General features: G+C 46.2%; 1 protein-coding gene across 2 annotated transcripts in view; it reads right to left on the bottom strand.

Moving 5' to 3' along the window:
• The window catches only part of ME3 (malic enzyme 3), a 190630-nt gene extending 180652 nt beyond the window's left edge, over positions 1–9978 (bottom strand). Inside the window, exon 1 of one of the 2 annotated variants that reach the window (XM_032764031.2) lies at positions 9691–9978. Coding sequence is in view for 1 of the 2 variants with exons in the window: in XM_032764030.2 (XP_032619921.1) it covers positions 9138–9320 (183 nt within the window). In the remaining variant the exon portion in view is untranslated. Of the gene's footprint in view, positions 1–9137; positions 9658–9690 lie in introns of those variants that run through there. The other variant, XM_032764030.2, reaches the window with a different exon arrangement.
• Positions 9979–15363: the final 5385 nt, after the last annotated feature.

The raw sequence follows: 15363 nt of genomic DNA, 5'->3' as shown, positions 1-15363 counted from the left end.
ATAAACAAACTGGCCCAGACCACCAGAGTGCTTACCCTGGCGAGCCGCATGCCAGAGGTTGCAGACCCCTGGTTTAGATTAAAAGTAAAACAAGTTATTAAGACAAGAAGATAGGACTTTTAGTGAGTTCAAGTAAAAAGGACAAAGTTAGAAATGGTTACAAGCAAATAAAAGTGAAAAGCACTTTCTAGAGATTAATACTTAACAAAACTACAGACTTAGTTCAAGGTAAGATTCTTACCACTCTTCTTTCCAACAAGATGTCTGACTACACGCTGGGTCAGGATCTCCCACAAAGACAAAGTGATCAGTACCTTTGTTTCCTTACATGAAAGATAACTTGGGGTTGTTTGCCTATCCGTTTTATAATCCAGTGACCCTTTGAAATGGATTCTTCTGAAGGTTATCCCCCCTGAGGAAGGAGACATAGGATCTGGTGGTGAAGGAAGTTCCATGGTGGTTTCCTCCCTCACTGATGCTTGCTAAAATGCAGATTGACCCGTTCCTGCCCTCTGCCGATGCAAATGAATGGCCACTTGACCTGTGATGTTAATCAACTCTGAGGACAGCTGGTTGGAGATACTGGCTTGTCCTTTGTCCCGGAGGAACCTGTTTACCCACTCCTCAGACTTGTCCAGTAAAACACATTTTAGTTCCACATTTCCTTCCTACTTGTATGGTCCCTGGGGTATTTAGTGTACACACACCATGCAAGAATATTAATGATCAATGTGTTATTAGTTTTTCCAGTGATACCTTAAATGACACATATCAGATACAGTTTATGACATTAATTAACTGGGATACATTAGACTGGTCAGACCAGCGGAAACACATTACCAGATACCACTAAGCCCCTTGCTTTCTTGAATTGGGATGCAGTTAGGTTCACAATCCCCGCTTACTCATCTCTTTTCTAAGCTAAATAGTCCCAGTCTTTTTAATGTCTCCTCATATGGAAGCTCTTCCATATCTCTAATCATTTTTGTTGCCTTTCTTTGGACTTTTTCCAGTTCAAATGTATCTCAACAGCATGTGTACCAACCTCAGGGCAGACTGTTAAAAACCAGGGCACAAACCCCAAATTGATTGTGAGTTCTGTACTTAGACTTCACCAACCAATTACAAAGTGCAAACTCATCATACACTATAACAGCCTAAATATGGAGTCACAGACAGACAGTCCCCTTGGGTACTCCAGTCTGTCTTGCCACCCAGGTGAGCATGCCTTTGTAATACATCGTCCCTTACACCAAGGATTACAGCAATAGTCAGGTTGCTCCCAGTCCTAGAGGACCAGTCTCTTACTCCAGGTCAATTGAACTTAAGATTTCACACCAAAGACAACACTTGTAGCCAATCCTGTAATAAACTATATACAGATTTATTAATAGGAAAATTAAATAGGACAGTTCTTTACAAGATTAAATCAGGCAAACATATATACACACAAATGAGTCCCAATCTTACCTTTCAAAAAGTAATAAAAGCTTCTATGATAAGCAAACTCTATATGTTCTTAGGGCTAACCCAGGCTACACACTTGGGATCTTTTGCTTATGCCTAGTAATCCTTGCCCACAGACTCCAAGCAGCATAAAGATATAGTTCCTCCTTGTTGGGGCTTTTTATTCCCTTCCCCACTTCTCCTTTGAATGGCAAACTCAGCTGGTGGGAGGAATGCATTTGCAAATCTCATCTTCATGGCAGGAGGGGAGAGAGTAAACAACAAAGGCTACATCTACACTACAGCCTGGATCGAGGTTCTGACATCGATCCACCGGCAGTCGATTTAGCGGGTCTAGTGAAGACCCGCCAAATCGACAGCAGATCACTCTCCAGTCGACCCCTGTACTCTACCCCCGATGAGAAGAGTAAGGTAAGTCGACGGGAGAGCTTCCCCCATTGACCCCACGTGGTGTAGACTCCACGGTAACACGTAGCTGGAGTTGTGTAGCATAGGTCAACTTAGTGTGGTAATGTAGACATAGCCAAAGTCTTTTCCCCTCTTCAATGTTCCACTCTAGTCCATCTAGTGTTGATGGGCCTTCCTTGACGGGCAGGACATAATACCTTCTGTTGGAGATCTGCATTCACACTAATTAGGGCATGTCTACACTTGCCATTTAAAGCACAAAAAGTCCCTTTTTTGTGCAAAAATTATGGGAGCGTCTACGCTTGCCAATGACTTTTTGCGGTGAAACTCAGAAGCTTCACCACAAACAGAAAACCACCTCTTCGAGAGGCCAACAGTTCTTACCGCTGATCCTTTTGTGATGATGTGCAAGTGAAGACACGTTCTCCCTGTTTAAATAGCTTTTAGCCTCCGGAGGATATCCCACAGTGCCTAGGGTGATCACTCTGGCCAGCAGCTCTGCTGCTTTGACGCCAGGTAAACAGATGTCCACCTCTGTAAATCCCTGGGAACTTTGAAACTCCCTTTCCTGTTTTGTATGCAGGTGCTCATCTGGCCAAGTGACCATGGCTGCTTCACGGGGAAAATGATCCCCCACTTGGACCCTGCGCTCACTCCCCCTTCCCACAAGACCTATCATCAAAATGGAGAAAGCTGCACTATGGGATAGCTGCCCTCAGTGCGCTGCTCTCATTGGCGATGGAAGTGCTGCAGATGTAGGCACTATCTGACGCCTGTGGAAATGAGTGAGCACACAAACCAGCATTTTTCTTTCACTGGTTCCCTATCCCCAGTGAAACTGACAGCGCAAAAACTCTGCAAGTGTAGACATAGCCTTAATGTCTCTCTCCTGTCTGGGGATTTACATGGTTATAGAGACTTACAATGCAACTGCTCAAATATTATGTTACAATATGGGATCCAGATGTTATAAATGAGATTAATTCAAAGCATTCAGTAACATCTAAAACACAAATACCTATTTAAACAATACTAACACACAGGTGAGCCAGACTGGTTCCAGCTATGTCTTTGTCAATGTTCAGCGGAGATACGGGGAACTTGGCATGAACTGGTACCTGGTCTGCCAGCAACACACTGGTATCCTCTGATGTTCCACTGATTATCCTCATTCCACCAAGTACCCACAATGCCTATTACATCAATAGCCTCATTTACTGCCAGGCAGTCTAGGTCATCCATCTTAACATTCAGACTTCTGTTTGCAGTGTTGTTGTAGCCATGTTGGTGCCAGATACTAGAGAGACAAAGTGGGTGCAGTACTATCTTTTGTTGGACCAACTTCTATTGGTGAGAGAGACAAGCTTTTGACATTACAGAGAGCTGCACAGCGCTGCATAAATGCAAAATCTTGTTTCTCTCACTAACAGAAGTTGGTGCAATAAGAGATGGTACCTCACCAATCTTGCCTCTCTGTTTAGACTTCTAGCTTTTGTATATAAGCACTTGTACATGTTGTCAATATTCAGTTACTTGCTTTCATGTGTTATATGTAACTGGGACTTTTACAATTGACTGTTCCTCATTGCCTCCTACCTGTACTTCACCAACTTCTTTCCTACCTGTTTTACTAGGATATAGAGTTCCCCCTTTACTAAACTCATCCCTGAGGATCTAATCTTGTATGCTCGACTCATGTTCTCCCCTGCACATCGGCTTTCCCCCAACTCTTAGTTTAAAAAATCCTCTACATCTCTTAATTTTACATGTCAGCAGTCTGGTTCCATGTTTGGCCAACCTGCTTGTACAGGTTCCTTCTTTCTCATAAGGTTCCCTAGTTTCTAATAAACTTAAAACCCTGTGCCTGATACCATCATCTCACCCACCCATTAAGACCCTGAAGTTCTGCCTGTCTTTCTGGCCCAAAGGGCTGAACTGAAAGCATTCCAGAGAATGCTACCATGGAGGTCCTGGACTTTAATCTCTTACCTAGCACCTTAAATTTGGCCTCCAGGACCTCTCTCCTTCCTTTCCCTGTGTCACTGGTATTTATACATACCAAAACCAGTACGGCTCCTCCTCAGTACGGCACACAAATCTGTTTAAATGTCTCATGAGATCCATAACCTTTGCACCCAGCAGGCAATTTACCATATCGTTTCTCCTGATCGTCACAAACCCCGCTATCTAGATTTCTAATAATTGAATCCCCCATTACTACTACCTAGCTCAGGGGTTCTCAAACTTCATTGCACCACAACCCCCTTCTGACAACAAAAATTACTACATGACCCCAGGAGGGAGGAGCGAAGCCTGAGCCCACCTGAGCCCTGCTGCCCTGGGTTGGGGGTCCAAAGCCCAAGCCTCACTGCCCCAGGCCGTGGGTAGGATGCCCAGATAGCAACTGTGAAAAATCGGGGCAGGGGACGGAGGTAATAGGAGCCCATATAAAAAAGAGCCACAAATATCAGGACTGTCCCTATAAATTGGGTCATCTGGTCACCCTCACTGGGGGACCAAAACCAAATGCCAGCCCCAGGCAAGGGGCCTGCAACCTGAGCCCCACCACCCAGTGCTGAAGCCCTTGGACTTCGGCTTGGGCTCTGGCTGGCTTCAGCCCCGGACCCCAGCAAACTAAAGACAGCCCTGGTGACGCCATTACTGTGGGGTCACAACCCACTTCGGGGTCCCGATCCACAGTTTGAAACCCGCTGACCTAGCTTTGCCTCGTATCTGGAGTTCCCTCCCATTCAGGGGTAACCTCAGTGCGAGAAGAGACCATGACATCATTGAGAAGGGCAGCTCACTGCCCCAGATATGGGATTGTTTCCCTCTGCTCCTTCTCTGAGACTTTCATCCTCCTTAACAGCACAAAGTCTGTGAGGTTGGTGGAGATACTGCTCTATTGTATCCCTGAAAGTCTCTTCTATGTATCCTTCTGTCTCACTTAGCTCCTGCAGTGCAGCCATTGTGGCCTCGAGAACTTATACTATGTCTCTGAGAGCAACAAGCTGCTCCTACCATATGCACACACACAGTAACTCCCCACTTAATGTCCTCTCACTCAACGTTGTTTTGATCTTACGTCCCTGCTCAATTACAGAATGTGCTCCATTTAAAGTTGTGCAATGCTTCGCTATAAGGTCGTTTGGCTGCCTGCTTTGTCCACGGCTGGCAGCCCCCCATCAGCTTCCCTACACACACACCCCCACAGCACCTCCCACCTGTGGGCAGACCCCGCAGATCAGCGCCTTCCCCCTTCTCCCCCCTCCTCCTGCCCGTGATTGCTGGCTTGCGGTATTCAGGAGGGAGGAGGGAGGAGCAAGGACTCGGTGCGCTGGCTCCCACTCCCTCCTCTGCCTCCTGAACACAGCAAGCCAGCTGATTGCCGTGGTCAGGAGGCAGGGGAGGGAAGGGGAAGGTGCAAGGACATGGCATGCGCAGTAAAGGGGAAGGAGGGGAGAAGAAGAGGCAGGTTAAAGATAAGGCTTGGGGGAAGGGGTGGTGTGGGTGGGCCGAGCCCTCTTCCCCTGGTGCTTGCAGAGTAGGAGAAGCTGCCACTGCTGCTGCACAACACTTCTCCTAGCCTACAGCGCCTTCCGCCTCCTTGCCTTCTTCATTGTCTCCAGAGCCAGTGAGCTGTGCCTGTGTGGGATACGGTGGGCTCACCTCCCAGCTATAGTACTGTACTGAATGGCAAAAAATTTTTCCCTGGAACCTAACCCTGCCCCATTTACATTCATTCTTATGGGAAACTGGATTCGCTTAACATCGTTTCACTTAAAGTTGCATTTTTCAGGAACATAACTACAACCTTAAGTGAGGAGTTACTGTACATTTCTGGAATGTTGCATTCAAATTTGTTACATTAGTATTGCTACACACTAGTCCAAACATCCTCGCTGTCTTGGAAATACAGCTCAATGTAAATGTATACAGCTAGGAACAAGGAATGTAGGCCATATGTACAGGATGGAGGACTCAACCTGGGAATCAGTGACTCTGTAAAAGATTAGGGGGTTGTGGTGGATAATCAGCTGAACATGAGCACCCAGTGTGACACTGTGGCCAAAAGGGCTAATGTGATCCTCAGATGCATAAACAGGAGAATCTCAAATAGGAGTAGAGAGGTTATGTTACTTCTGTATTTGGCACTGGGGCAACCACTCCTGGAATATTGGGTTCAGTTTTGGTGCCCACAATTCAAGAAAGATGTTGATAAATTGAAGAGAGTCTAGAGAAGAGCCACGAGAATGATTAAAGGATTAGAAAACCTGCCTTCTAGTGATAGACTCAAGGAGCTCAATCTGTTTAGCTTAACAAAGAGAAGGTTAAGGGTATGATTACAATCTATAAGAACATAAGTCCGGAGCACCCAGGAAATTTAAATGACTCCTTTTAAAAATCCCACCAATGGCTTCTTAGGCAACTTAAGCATGGCTAAAATCCCTTGGGCAGCCAACTACTACCTGAACCCCTAGATAGTGGCCCAAATGGCTATCTGCATCTGCCCAAGCTTTTGAAAATGTTAGCAAATGTGTGTAGACATCATCCCTTACGTGTGTCATGTTCTACTTCTGCCACATTCAAGGACAGGAAATTAAAAGCTGCTATATCTGCACTTTTAAAAAACCCAGTGACTAATTTCCTCTCTCCTCCCCTCCATCTATTTTTGAGGTTTTTCTATCCATTTGAAGGCAGTAACCTCATTGTATTTCCTCAGTAGGCCAAGGGTGCTCTAGCATCTTGAGTGATTTTGGACAGGAGGAAATGCAGTAACATTTACAGAAGGGGAGAATAGCAGTACTTGAAGAGCATAGGATGACACAGGAGTAAGGCTGTGAAAATCCCAGCGTCTTGTGGCAGCCAAGCCCAAGCTTTCAAATAGCTTGCATGCCTGTCCTCACATCATGTTTTCAAAGACCAAGCATCCAGCCAAGTTGTTCTTTGAAAGTGTCCCTTGATGTAGGGCTGTCTAAAACTGGTTGCTCAAATCCTCTGCAGAGTATCCAAAAGAGGCTACTTGAAAATTCCTTTCCATGTGTCTTTCTCCAAAGTCACATAGGAAGTCAGTGACAGAACTGGTAACAGAACCTAGGCCTTCAGAATCCCACTCCTCTGCCTTAGCCACAAGACCATCTTTTCTTTGCACTTTCTGACAGAGGTTGCAATATGTCCAACTCAGGCAGGACATACTGGTGCACTTTTAAGTCATAAGGATTTGCAAATTGGTGGTAAATATATATCATAAGGATTTGAGACCCCAAAAGTTAAAGCTCCAACCACCACATCCCAAGGTCTAGACATCCTCAATAAATACTTAGAAATAAAATTTTTGGGCTTTGCAGTCTCCCCTGAATATCAGTCTATTCAGGCTATTTTAGGCAAAAGGGCAGGTGTGAGTTTCAAGTTTGAAAGGCCCTCACAGAGAGCCCAGACAACAGCTCCCTTTGTATTAAACCAATAGAGCTCAAGCCTTTACACTGATTACTAAACTAACTCACTCTCCATGAGACTCTGCTGTAAAGAGACAGTCTTTTGGCCAATGGGGTCCTAAGACATTAATGTAGACGTCAAACCCCACACCTAAAACATCACCGGGGAGCTATTAGGCTACTACAATAGCCAATACAGAGTGTAGAGCACCAAGGGGCTCATTACACAGTAGGACACTACATTTCTGCTATCTGAAAATGCAAGAGCATCTGGAAACCTAACCAGACCCCTAACTGGAAAATTCACATAAAAACAGCAGACTCAAACCAAAGCAGCAGCTATGATTCTTATCACATAGCATTCATGATCACAGATAAGTTGGATAAACTGCCTGGAACATCCCACTTCAAATGAAGATAGTTTACTCTTTAGTAATTATAATATTCTGTGCTATGTCCAGTAAAGAAATAAAATCCTGTTCTGAATTGCTCAGAAAGAACAAAGTACATAGCTCCAGTTTACTGGAGAGCTATATATAGGTATATATATATATATAAACCAGGGACCATAATGAGCAGATTCTCCCTACCTCACACGAGTGTCGTAAAGATAAATGCATGAAAGATTGTGAGGTGCTCAGCTCTTATCCTAACAGGGCCATATAAGTACCTAAGATAGAGATAGGCAGAAATATGGAATTTGAAACTGAGGTGTTGCACATTGCAACATATTTCACCACTGACAGAAGCTCTTCTTCTCCCCTTCCTCTGCATGCATCCATGTATATTAATTCTTAACAAGAGTCTTCCATAGCCCTCAGGGAAGAAAAAAAAAACCTTCACAACAGGTTTGATTCTTAAGGAAGTACCCAATGGGAGCTTAGCCATTGACTTCAACGGGAGTAGGATCATGTTCTAAAGAAATATCATGTAGAGATTATTTGTACCGGGTGTGCGAACCGTGCCAATTTGAAGCAATACTATATTGCATCATACCAAGTGATTCACTTTCACAGGTTAAGGTAATAATCGTTCAGTAATAATCAATACATGTAATCTCAGTAGCAACACCAGATATTTTGCTCTGCATAAAGTACTATTGCACAAGGCTAGAGGACAACAGCATCTGAACAAAAAATATCTGCAACGCTTTGGCAGTTGCAATTGATCAGTGTTCATGTATAGCTGATAGGAGGTATCATATTTTCCCCCTGCACTGATTTTTGGCTAAATGGAGTTCTTTTGGATAATACACACTCGATTCAGTTAAATGTGTACCTGGCACAAGGGGGCCCCAATCGGGTCGAAGTGTTACCACAATATGAGAGAAATGGGAGGCTGCCCAGAATGAAAAGGCAAGTGTCTGTGGCCATACCTAGGCCAATCAGAAAGTGAACGTTTATGTGAGGTGATGAGAGGGAAATTTAAAAGCATGCTGGGGTTGTGTTATTTCACCCAGCCCGTGACCCCAGAGTTCTCCCAGGTGAGCTGGAACTATTCCCAGGCTACCCTCAGGTCATTCTGCAGACAGCAGACCTCCCCTCCTGTCCGCGGCCCGACCAATCAAAGCCGCTGCTACAAAAGCCGGCTGCAAGGCCGGAGTTTGATTGGTTAATAGCAAGCGGAGGGCCTCCGGCGCGCTCCATCCCAATAACAACAATAGCCGATAGCCCCGTGGTCTCTAGCTGTCCCCGCGTGCCCCGAGCACCCGCGCACGACCCCAGCCGAGCCCGTAGGGCCGCTCTGCAATGTGGACGCGGTGCAACATCCATGGAGCTCGCCGGGCCAAGCACCCCGCGGCCGGGGCTGGCAAGGCGGGGCACGTACCTTGTTGAGATGGGGGTTCCTGGTGATGTCGTAGCCTCTCTTCTTGGTGGCCTTGGCCGGGACCCCTCGGGCTTCCCCCGAATGGCAGCCTCTGCTCAGCGGGAGGCTCAGGAGAGGCAGCCACTGGCTCGCCCCCGCCACCCGCAGCAGGCGGCGCCCAGCTCGGTTGCAAAGCGGTATCATCGCCTCCGGAGCCGGCTCCACCTGGTCAGTGCAAGCCCCAGGCAAAGCGGTCAGCGAGGCAGCTCTCCCCAGGTATCTGCAACGGTGGGGGAGACCTGGGGGCCTGCAGAGATAGGGGACAACCCGGGGGTGGGGAGCTCACCACCAGCTCTGCTCCAGGGGCGGGTCTGGACTGGATGCTGATCGCTGCTGGTTCCCAGGCAGCGCAGGGCTCAGTGCTTATCACCCAGCACCAGCAACTACCTCAGCCCCTGGAGCGACCCTGCAAAAGCGAAAGCAAACCCAGGAAGCAGATCAAGTAGCAGCTGCAACCCAGGGCCTGGCTGCGGCGGAGGCAGCGCCTCCTCCCAGCCGTCCCCTCATCGCGGACCTGTCAAAGCTCAGATGCTCAGGAAAGGGAGTGTGATCCCGGCATCTGCTTCTCCAGGGTCACCGGCCTGCTCCTCTGCGCTGAGAGGGACGGAGGAGGTTGGTCGGGATGGAGATCAGCCTCCCCAGGATCGTGCAGCTGCTGGGCCACCAGAACAATCACAGCGGGTTCTTTCTCCCCTGCCCCCACCATCTAGCCAGCTGGCAAAGGGGAGAGAGCCTGGAGTACAGAGGCTAGGTTCATTCCCCCTGCACCACCCAGCCAGGAACCGGAGGGATGGAGCTACCCTCATCCCTTCTCTGCACCCCCTGAGCCAGCAACAGGGAGAGAACATGCAGGTAATGAAGCTTGATTCCCTGTCCCCTGAAAGGCCACTGCAGAGGTTCAGACGCCCCCACGCTAGCAACAAGGATTTATGGGCAGGACATCTATAAGCTCCACCATTAAAACATAGATCAGGGGTGCCTTGAGGTGTGATCCTGGTCGAGTGGCATGGGAGTGCTGTGCTCATGCCCCCTCTCATCAGAGCCTGCTTATGGGATATGCTGCTGGTGGCATATTGCACTGATCACATACCCAGCAAATAGACAGAGGACAGATAGAGGCTTAGATATGTGGGTACTTTTTATTCAGTACTTAAAGTACATTCACCTGCAAAAAAACCCAGCACTGGTTGTCCAAATATTTTGAATATTAACATTTGAGGGACATACTGGTCTGTTAAACCCATAGATTGAGATTGTACTTAATGTAATAAAGTCACTAGAAATGACACAAGTGTTTTTATGAGACTCTCTGTATAATCAAAACCAACAAGGAGTTCTTGTGGTACCTTAGAGACCAACAAATTTATTTGGGCATAATCTTTCGTGGGCTAAAACCCACTTCATCAGATGCATGGAGTGAAAAATACAGTAGGCAGGTATATATATTACAGCACATGAAAAGATGGGAGTGACATTACCAAGTGTGTGTCGGGGGGGGGGTCAGTGCTAATGAGGCCAATTCAAACAGGGTGGATGTAGCCTATTCCTAACAGCTGACAAGAAGAGATGACTATCAGAGGGAAAATTACTTTTTGTAGTGACCCAGCCACTCCCAGTCTTTATTCAGGCCTCATTTGATGGTGTCTAGTTTGCAAATTAATTCCAGTTCTGCAGTTTCTCACTGAAGTCTATTTTTGCAGTTTTTTGGTAGAAGAATGGCCACTTTTAAGTCTGTTATTGAAAATCCAGGGAGACTGAAGTGCTCTCCTACTGGTTTTTGAATGTTACAATTCTTGATACCTGATTTGTGTCCATTTATTCTTTTTGCGTAGTGATGTTCCCATTTGTACGTGGCAGAGGGGCAGTGCTAGCACATGATGGCATATATCACGTTGGTAGATGTGCAGGTGAATGAGCCCCTGATGGTGTGGCTGATCTGGTTAGGTCCCCTGTTAAACAGAAAGATCTGAGGACTATATTCTTGTATGTCTCTTTAAACAAAAGTTGTCTGTGGTAATGATTGTTTTGTTTCTGATATTTACATGGGAAGGATTTGTAAACTTGTTAAAACTTCCCCCCAAAAAGAAGAAAACTCCATTAACTAAAGCAAGTGGCATATTAAGTAGGGCCAAATTAGTGTGACACTGGGGTCACGGGTTAAAACTGAGAGCTCTTTGCAAATCTAGGGAACATCCGTCCTTTCCCAAACCCCTCTTATGCAGCCTTCAACCATGAAAAAGGAGAGAGATTGAGACAAAGAACTGAGGCCTGGTCTACACTACAAGTAAGGTCGACATAAGCCGTGTTATGTCACGTTAATAATGTGTGTGTTTACACAACCGAGTCCCTTCCACCAACATAAAGGGCTTGTAAAAATCGACTTCTGTACTCGACCTCCGCGAGAGGTGTAGCGCTTCAGTTGACATCCACACGTCAACATGGGGATAGTGTAGACACTGTGCTGTATAATTTGAATGAAAACTGGCCTCCAGGAGGTGTCCGACAGTGCTTTGCTGTGACCACTCTGGAGAGCACTTTCAACTCCACTACACTCCAGCCAGGTACACAGGAAACAGTCACCTCCCCCTGGTCAAAGCCCTGGGAACTTTTTGAATTTTCATTTCCTGTTTGATCGGCGTGGGGAGCTTGTCAGGACAGCTGACAATGGATGCTCAAGGCCGCAAACACGCTCCAGCATGGAGCACACAGGAGGTGGTGGATCTTATTGTATTGTGAGGAGAAGAGTCTGAGGCAGAGTTCTGAACCAGCAGAAGAAATGCCAACATCTATGCCAAAATCGCGTGGGGCATGGGGGAGAAGGGCTACACCAGGGACACACAGCAGTGCCATGTGAACATAAAGGAGCTTCAGCAAGCATACCAGAAGACAAGGGAGGCAAATAGTTGCTCTGGTTCTGAGGTACAGACATGTCGCTTCTTGGTGGCAACCCTATAGCTACCCCAAAAGCGCTCCCTGGATACTTCCCAGGCTGTCTTGAAAGCTGCAGCACAAGACCTTTTGCCCATGCCTTGTGGCCTTATTCACCATGGCTGTAGCAGCAGACTGATTCTTATAGTAGCCAGCTGTTCTGCTTCAATTGTGGCTTGCAGGGAAGTGCATTGAGAGGTGTTTCTTTTATAAGAAGATTTAACCTTGCAACAGAAACAATGTACTGTCAATGCTACCCTTGTGCTTTGTATTCTTTGCAACTGAAACCTTGTCCGTAGGTGCATCCTCCACATTGGGACAGAGACTTTCCCAGATTAGAAGGCAGAAAAAGACAACTTGAAAGGACATGTTCAATGAGTTAATGCGTGCCTCTAAGAGTGACAAGATGGAGCTCAACACATGGAGTATTACACTGTCCCACAATGACCACGAGGACAGAAGAGCAAACAGGGAACATGAGTGTGTCACACAGGATGAGATGATGCAGACTATGAGGGAACAAACAGACATGTTGAAGCATCTGGTTGAGAGGCTAGAGTCCTGTTGCAGCCTATGGTGAACCTACTGCCATCATCTCCAAGTTCCACATCCTCTTCTCCCAAACATCCTAGGATGTGTGTATGGTGCGGGGCGGGAGGTCTGATATCCCTTAAACTCAACTCCAGGGGAGGGTACAAGGACCAGAAGGCACCCATTCCCACACCTTTGATTGTTATTGCACTGCAACTGTAAGCAAGCTGTCCTTGTTTCTCCCTTCCCCCTCCCCCCTACCAGTATTATCGGCCCTTTTGCACTACGTTATCTTACTTTTCTTTGCTGTCTCTCAGTGTGAGCTGCCAGGCGATCTGCCTCCACCCCCCACCCCGCCAGAAACTTCTCCCTTTGTTTCACAGATATTATGGTGCACACAGCAACAATGGGGATATTGCTTTCACTAAGGTCTAACCTAGTAAGCAAACTTCGCCAGTGGGCTTTTAAACATTCAAAGGCACATTCACCACCATTCTGCACGTGCTCAACCTATGGTTGAGCCGCTCCTTACTGCTGTCCAGGCTGCCTGTGTACGACTTTGTGAGCCATGGGAGCAAGGGTAGGCTGGGTCTCCCAGGATCATGATTGATATTTCAACATCAGCAATGGTTATTTGCACTCTGGAAAGAAAGTTTGTGCTTGCAACTCTCTGAACAGACTGGAGTTCCTAAAGGTACATGCATCATGCACCTTTCCTGGCCATCCCACGTTGATGTCGGTGAAGTATTTCAATAGAAGTTAGGAGCCTAAATACCTTTGAGGATCTGGACCTTATCCTCTCTGTGAATGGGGAATAACATGCCTTACTTTGCAGAGGTATTGTGAGGACAAACAAGGTAATGGGGAACCAAGCCTGTACCTTATCTAGATAGACACATTATCCACTTGAAATTTAAACAATTCAAAAAATTGGTTTAGCTCCTACATTTGCCCAGGGGTCCCCTTCTCAATTTCATTGTACAACCCCATTTTCCTGTTTTTAAACATGTCTCTTTCCTGCATTACTGTGTGAAAGAAAAACAAAAACACAACTGGGGAAACTGACTAACTCAGCAGAGGAAACAGTGGTACTGATTATACACAAAGTGTTGCTCAACTGCACACACACACAAAAATAGAAAAAGAATTGGTTTCTCTCCTTACTTTCCTGCATGTTACTTGTGACAACAGTACTGAAACCATTTCCATACATTACTGATTGGTGGCTCTTTCATTCACTAAAGTTTGGAATATCCTCTGGAACTACAAAGGCAAATGCCACAGAAATAGCTACAAATAAACAGGTCCTAGAGTTCAAAGCAGATCATTCCACATTCACCCTTATCAAATTACAAAATAAGATTATACTTTGTTCTGTGCATATATTTTCTCCACTTGCTCTAATAAGCTGAGATATAAAAAAAGAACTGTGTAATTACAGTTCCTGCTGTAAATTATGTGCTGACACTCTGAGCTCCAGTTCAGCACTGATGTTATTAGTCCCATGGCTGAGATACCAAAAAATACTTTGTATTCCTATAGCAACCTCCCCATCACAGAGAAGCACACTGTACAAATATTCATGAGGCATCTGGATACCACAGAGATGGACAGGTAGAATTTAGCTTCTCTGAGGGAGATGAGTATTGCCATCACTACTTTACAGAGGAGAAACTGAGGCATAGAGAATATCTATGTATCTGGATACTCATAGGACTTCCAGTTAGACTCACAACACCCCTGTGAAGTGGGGAAGTACTGTCATTCTCTATTTACAGATGGTAAACTGAGGCACAGAGAGACTAAGAAACTTACCCAAGGTGACACTGGCAGTCAGTAGCAGACAGGGAATTGAAACTGGGTCTCTCAAATTCCTGGCCAACATCATAACCACTGGGCCATCCTTCTTCTCTTAAGGGTAACATTTTCAAATCTGGGGAAAGACCCTAGCTATGACTTGTGGCACTAATATTTGAAAAATATGGCAAAAGTGACCACCATTGTGACACAAGAGGTCTGTGGCAGAGCCAGGGAGAGAACCCAAATCTCCTGACTCTTAAGCCTGTACTTCAACCACAAGAGGGGCCACTTACGGATCTGGGGCAAAAATCAGTACTTGGTCCTGCTAGTGAAGGCAGGGGGCTGGACTCAATGACCTTTCAAGGTTCCTTCCAGTTCTAGGAGATAGGTATATCTCCAATTATTATTAAAAGATCAGCCTTCTTTGATGCATCACCAAAAAAAGTCCAGTCATATATCTACATTTCCCAGGTTTCTCCTCTGTGTACATTCACTCTTCATGCCTTCCTTGGGGCTTACTCAAAGTCCCTCACTCCTAGACTACCATAGAATCAGTTGACCAGTTATGGGTATGCACCTTCAACCACTGGAGTCTGCACATGCTTTCAGATTCTTCAAAATGCTTTCCTCTGCTCACCAGCATCACCACTGTCTTGCTTGGGTTCGGGCTCAGCTGCAGCCATCTGTTCTTCATCCAAAAGCTGATCTCATCCACATACTGGCCAGCTCATTGGTAGTGGTGTGGTCATATGTGGTGAAAGATAAGTAGAGCTGTGTCCCATCTGCATATTACTGGCATTTGAGTCCATGTTGTCTGACCAGTTCACCTAGTGGCTGCATGTAGATGTTGAAAAGGACTAGAGAGAGAATTGATCCTTGTGGAACTCCGCAAGTGAAGGGTCTAGTGATGGAGATGCAGTTTCTCATC

This window comes from Chelonoidis abingdonii, chromosome 1 (assembly GCF_003597395.2).
Source record: "Chelonoidis abingdonii isolate Lonesome George chromosome 1, CheloAbing_2.0, whole genome shotgun sequence".
Classification (NCBI taxonomy): domain Eukaryota; kingdom Metazoa; phylum Chordata; order Testudines; family Testudinidae; genus Chelonoidis; species Chelonoidis abingdonii.
This window is presented reverse-complemented; position numbering and strand designations above follow the sequence as displayed.